The sequence below is a fragment of the Labeo rohita genome, chromosome 5 (genome assembly GCF_022985175.1).
Source record: "Labeo rohita strain BAU-BD-2019 chromosome 5, IGBB_LRoh.1.0, whole genome shotgun sequence".
Classification (NCBI taxonomy): Eukaryota; Metazoa; Chordata; class Actinopteri; order Cypriniformes; family Cyprinidae; genus Labeo; species Labeo rohita.
In genome coordinates, this window is record NC_066873.1 from 267,262 (window position 1) to 273,831 (window position 6,570).

General features: G+C 42.1%; 1 protein-coding gene across 1 annotated transcript; it reads left to right on the top strand.

Moving 5' to 3' along the window:
- The first annotated feature begins 360 nt into the window (after nt 1-360).
- Nucleotides 361-6,258, top strand: LOC127166056 (uncharacterized). Its single transcript, XM_051111133.1, has 3 exons — nt 361-1,362; nt 5,858-6,026; nt 6,094-6,258. The coding sequence occupies exons 1-3, from the start codon at nt 524-526 to the stop codon at nt 6,256-6,258; spliced, it is 1,173 nt and encodes a 390-aa protein (XP_050967090.1). The 5' UTR covers nt 361-523.
- The last annotated feature ends 312 nt before the right edge of the window (nt 6,259-6,570 follow it).

Here is a 6,570-nt window from a genome sequence, read left to right on the forward strand (position 1 = left end):
TAATGTTAAAGAGGTGTGTGAACTTGCAAGTACGATGTCTGACACTGTAATTTGCTCTGGCCCCCTCCCTGCGTATTGTGCTGACGAGATACATAGCAGACTGTCGTCACTAAATGGCTGGATGTCTAAGTGGTGCCCGCAGAATAACATAGGTTTCATAGACAATTGGACAAGTTTTTGGGGCAGACCTGACCTGTTGAAAAGAGACGGTCTTCATCCCTCCAGGGGTGGTGCTGCTCTTCTCTCTAGTAATATGGCATATAGTCTTAGAGTTTGCACTTGACTAACTGGGGCCCAGGTCAGGAAGCAGACAGACTGGCTAATCCGACCGTCTGCTAGCCGCCTCATGTCACCAAAATCAGTTCATTCTCAGCACAAAGAGACCCTTACACCTAGATATCATGCTATAGAGACTGTGTCTGTTCCCCGAGCTAGACAATACAAAAGACGTCCAAACCAATTTAAGAGTAACAATCTAATCAACGTTCAACAAATAAAAAATTTACATAATACAGAGAAACAAATGATAAAACTTGGCCTTTTGAATATCAGGTCCCTCTCTACAAAAGCGCTTTTTGTAAATGATATGATCATTGATCATAACCTAGATGTGCTATGTTTGACAGAAACCTGGCTAAAATCAGATGATTACATTATCTTAAATGAGTCTACCCCTCATGATTACTGTTATAAACATGAGCCACGTCTAAAAGGTAAAGGGGGAGGCGTTTCTACAATTTATAGCAATATTTTTAGTGTTTCACAGAGAACGGATTTCAAGTATAACTCGTTTGAAGTAATGGTGCTCCATATAACATTATCCAGAGAAACAAGTGTTAATGATAAATCCCCTATGACGTCTGTACTTGCTACTGTATACAGGCCACCAGGGCACCATACAGATTTTCTTAAAGAATTTGCTGATTTTATATCTGAGCTGGTGTTAGCTACAGATAAGGTCTTAATAGTAGGTGACTTTAACATCCATGTTGATATTGAAAATGATGCACTGGCAGCTGCATTTACAGACATTCTAAATTCTATTGGAGTTAGACAACACGTGTCAGGTCCCACTCATTGTCAAAATCATACTCTAGACTTAATACTGTCACATGGAATTGATGTCAATGCCGTTGAGATTCTGCAGCAAAGTGATGATATCTCTGATCATTATCTAGTCTCGTGTATACTCCAGATGACTAAAACTGTAAATTCAACTCCTTATTACAAGTATGGTAGAACCATCACTTCTACTACAAAAGATTGCTTTCTAAGTAATCTTCCTGACTTATCTGAATTCCTCAGCATGTCCAATAGCTCAGAAAAACTTGATGATGTAACAGAAACTATTGACTCTCTCTTTTCCAGATTAAGGAAAATAGTCCGACCCCGTGGTATAACGAGCACACTCGCGCCCTAAAGAGAGCAGCCCGGAAAATGGAGCGCAGCTGGAGGAAAACAAAATTAGAGGTTTTTCGTACTGCTTGGCGGGAATGTACCCTATCGTACAGAAAAGCGTTAAAATCGGCCAAATCTGATTACTTCTCGACTCTTTTAGAAGAAAACAAACATAACAATAGGTATTTATTCAATACAGTGGCTAAGTTAACAAAAAATAAAGAACCAACTGATGACTATGACCATCAGCATAGCAGTAATGACTTCATGAACTACTTTACTTCTAAGATCGATACAATTAGAGACAAAATTGTCACTATGCAGCCGTCAATTACAGTGTCGCATCAGATAGTGCGCTATAGACCTCCTGGGGAACAATTCAACTCATTCTCTACTATAGGTCAGGAAGAATTGTATAAACTTGTTAAATCATCTAAACCAACAACTTGTATGCTAGACCCTATTCCATCTAGGCTACTAAAAGACTTGCTTCCAGATCTCATAGATCCTCTGCTAAATATTATTAATTCATCACTGTCATTAGGATATGTCCCCAAAACCTTCAAACTGGCTTCTATTAAGCCTCTAATTAAAAAACCACAACTTGACCCCAACGAATTAACTAATTACAGACCTATCTCGAATCTCCCATTTCTGTTGAAGATATTAGAAAAGGTTGTATCCTCACAGTTATCTTCCTTCCTACAGAAATATGATATCTGTGAGGATTTTCAGTCAGGTTTTAGACCGTACCATAGTACTGAGACTGCTCTTATTAGAGTTACAAATGATCTATTCTTGTCATCCGATCGTGGTTGTATCTCTCTGTTAGTGCTACTGGATCTTAGTGCTGCGTTTGATACTGTTGACCACAACATTCTCTTGAATAGACTTGAGAATTATGTTGGCATTAGTGGTAGTGCCTTGGCATGGTTCAAATCGTATATATCTGACCGCCATCAATTCGTGGCAGTAAATGAAGAGGTATCATATCGATCACAAGTGCAGTATGGAGTACCGCAAGGCTCAGTACTAGGGCCATTACTCTTTACGCTTTACATGTTACCCTTGGGTGATATCATCAGGAAATATGGTGTTAGCTTTCACTGCTATGCTGATGATACTCAGCTCTATATTTCTTCGCGGCCCGGCGAAACGTACCAATTTGAAAAACTAATGGATTGTGTAGTTGAGTTAAAAAATTGGATGACAAGTAATTTCTTACTGCTAAACTCTGAAAAAACAGAGGTGTTAATTATTGGGCCTAAAACCTCAGCGTGTAATAACCTACAACACTGTCTAATACTTGATGGCTGTTCTGTCAATTCTTCGTCATCAGTTAGGAACCTAGGTGTGCTATTTGATGGTAATCTTTCCTTTGAAAACCACATCTCTAGTATTTGCAAAACTGCATTTTTCCATCTCAAAAATATATCTAAACTACGACCTATGCTATCAATGTCAAATGCTGAAACATTAATTCATGCATTTATGACCTCACGGTTAGATTATTGTAATGCTTTATTGGGTGGTTGTTCTGCTCGCTTAATAAACAAACTCCAGCTGGTCCAAAATGCAGCAGCTAGAGTTCTTACTAGAACCAAAAAGTATGATCATATTAGCCCGGTTCTGTCTACACTGCACTGGCTCCCTATTAAACATCGTATAGATTTTAAAATCTTGCTAATTACTTACAAATCCCTGAATGGTTTAGCTCGTCAGTACCTGAGCGAGCTCCTATCACATTATAGTCCCTCACGTCCGCTGCGTTCTCAAAACTCTGGCAATTTGATAATACCGAGAATATCAAAATCAACCGCGGGCGGGAGATCATTTTCTTATCTAGCGCCCAAACTCTGGAACAATCTACCCTACAATGTTCGGGACGCAGACACACTCTGTCAGTTTAAATCTAGATTAAAGACCCATCTCTTTAACCTTGTCTTATAATTCAAATCCGTTAAAGGATTGTTAGGCTGCACTAATTAGGTCAACCGGAACCGGGAACACTTCCCATAACACCCGATGTACTCAGTGCATCGTCAGAAGAATGGCATCTACGCTAATATTAGTCTGTTTCTCTCTTATTCCGAGGTCACGTTAACCACCAGATCCAGTCCGTATCCAGATCAGATGGTCACTGCAGTCCCTCGGATCCAGTCCGAACCCAGCCCAGATGGTGGATCAGCACCTAGAGATGACCTCTACAGCCCTGAATGTCAGCGGAGTCCACATCAACTAGATGAGCCCCAGAGACGGATCCACAGTGAAGACCACATCACCTAGACGGCTGTCGGCACAAGACCACGGGAACTTTGGCCAGAGGAGAACTGGCCCGCCGACTGAGCCTGGTTTCTCCCAAGGTTTTTTTCTCCATTTGTCACCGATGGAGTTTTGGTTCCTTGCCGCTGTCGCCTCTGGCTTGCTTAGTTGGGGACACTTTCTCTTAACACAATATTGCATTTTATTTTATTGTTTTTGATTAACTACCTTTACCTATAAAGTGAAAGTTTAATCTTGCCTTTGGCATTGTTGATGTACTGTTTCCTATTTAATACTGTACAGCCGCCTTGTCACAATTCTGTATTGTTAAAGGCGGTATATAAATAAAGGTGACTTGACTTGACTTGAAAGATCAAAAATGAGAGACAAGGCATCAGGTTTGATGTTTTTAGAACCCAGAGAGTAAGAGATAGAAAAATCAAAACGACTGAAAACAAGAGCCCACCTAGCCTGTCTGGAGTTTAAACGTTTGGTGGACCTGATGTACTCAAGGTTTTTGTGATCGGTCCAGATGATGAAAGACACCCCCGAGCCTTCCAATCAATGGCACCATGGCTTGACGGTCAACAACTCTCTATTACCAATGTCATACTTTTGCTCGGCTGGGGATGACGAAACGATGAGAAAAAATGTGCATGGATGGATCTTGTCATCTGCAGAACAGTGCTAGGAAAGAACCATGCCCCACCCCCACCTCTGATGCGTCAACCTCCACCACAAACTGGCGGAAGGGATTAGGGGCAATAAGAACGGGAGTTGAAACAAAGTGGCTCTTGAGGTTGGAAAAAGCAGCATTGGCTGCTTTAGACCACCTGAACATCATCTTGGTGTAGGTCAAGGCAGTCAGAGGGGCAGCTAGCTGGCTGTAATTGCGAATAAAATGCTGGTTAACATTGGCAAAGCCCAGAAATCTCTGCAGGGCCTTGTGGGAATCTGGGATTGGCCAATCCACCACAGCCTGAATCTCTTCGGGATCCCATTCTCTCACCTGACGTGCTAAACATGTTCCTGGAGAGAAGAGGAAAATATCAATATGTCATTCCACCGGCCCGGTGGAATGAGTGATGGATGGTAGTGCTTGACCGCCGAGGGCATTGACCGAGATAGGCTGGGTGAGTGGAATAACAGGAACCTTGTGTGGGGCCTCTATCAAACAAATCACCAAAAGAACCACAGCATTACTACATTCCAGGGGAATCTAGAAATTTTCTTCTCTGACCAGCCTGAGCAATAAACTTCATTAATGGCCGTCCCTATGGCCTCTGAAGAGGCCATTGGAATCCTCTGATCCTCTCAATAACTGCTTTATTTCCCCAGGGGACAAGACACCTTTGTGCTTTAGAAACATGCAAGCTACACAGTTAATGGTGCTTGTTTAACCCCCATTTGCTTACACATGGAAGAGACACAGGAAGAGAGTGATTCGCTAGATACTGCCACAGGCCTGCAGAACAATAAAACAGTGTTAACACGGCTCCTCTAACTAGGGAGGAGGATCTCCCCCCCTCGTCTGAGGCCATCTCAAGAACAGATGGTCAGGGCAACTGGTGACCAGCTATGCAACAGAAAAGACATATTTACATTGACATATTCAGCCCGCAGGGCTCATGGGATACCAACAACGTAACACTCTCCTGACCCCTCGAACATTCCTTTCTTCCCCTCTGATTTGCTCCAAATGTTCTTTACCTCTAACAAAGAATACATGAACTTACACACACAAATACTAAAAAGACAATCATTTATAACCGTTGCTAGTAGAGCAAATAATTCACAATTATGTGTTTCTATGTCTTTCATGTGCTTGATGTGCTTATTATAACCTATAAAGTAGCCACAGTTCATAACCCCTTTAGGTACTCGAAGTTAATATTGTGTATGCAGAATAATGAATGGCTAATGAATTGCTGTGATAAGCATTGAACGTTGAAATGAATTAGAAATTGGTATGATGTAAAACATTTGATTTATCAAGGTTTACTGAAGTGATTAACAAACTCCTGAAGAAAGTTGCCTTCATGTGACGGAAAAACATTATGCTAAGGTATGCAACAGTATGGGGCGGAGCTCCACCTTGCAGCTAAACCGATTGTAACACAACTTTGTGGGATGGACTTAGTCAGCCCGGTTAAAACCCAATGTTCCCAACAGATCTTCGCTTGAACTGTCCGAACAGCTCGGACTGCCTGAACTGCCTGAACCGCCGAACATTGACCAAACTTCTTGAAACACCGAACTGCTGGAACAGTTTGAAACACTCCGATGGCTTGAACCACTTGAGATGCTCGCAACAACAGAAACACTTCGCCAGCGCTCACCTGAGTTCACAACCCTTGACCAGCAAGGCATTCTTGCCATCCAGAGCTCTTCAGAACCCGCTAACAGCTTTGTGACTCTGCCGTGTGAACTCAGTCTCTCAGCCAAACTCTGGGAGCATCATCCGGCATAACTAGGCAATCAGAGTCCAAAGACTCATCCAGCCTTTCCAACTGTCCAATCACCACCGAAGGCTTCCCAAAGACGTCACCCAAAGAACGACTGACAACCAACCAGAAGCGCTGTGATTCCCTCTGCTAAGACAAGCCCATCGAGGAAAACCCCGCTTTCGCCCGAACACAAGTAAAACAAGGTCTCCTTAACCTCTTGCTGAACTGGTGCTAAATCTTATTAAGCAGCTAACGTCAAGGTAACACTTTATTTTGGTAGCCCACTTTAGACATTCTACTAACAGTAAGTAACTTTGCAACTGCATGTCAACTAGTTATTAGAGTATTAGTAGACTGTCTGCTTAATATCTTCTAACACTCTTCTAAACTTTGCAAGTATATGTCAACTTATTCTACTAACCCTAAACCTAACCTAACAGTCTGCCCTGAGAGTTAGTAGTCT

Bases quoted from the DNA above. Each gene is read 5' to 3' on its own strand.
- LOC127166056 (XM_051111133.1), top strand. From the start codon at position 524: ATGATAAAACTTGGCCTTTTGAATATCAGGTCCCTCTCTACAAAAGCG. The intron at 1,363-5,857 runs TTCCAGATTAAG...CTGTCCGAACAG, and splicing joins GAAACTATTGACTCTCTCTT to CTCGGACTGCCTGAACTGCC. The intron at 6,027-6,093 runs GCATTCTTGCCA...GTGTGAACTCAG, and splicing joins CACAACCCTTGACCAGCAAG to TCTCTCAGCCAAACTCTGGG.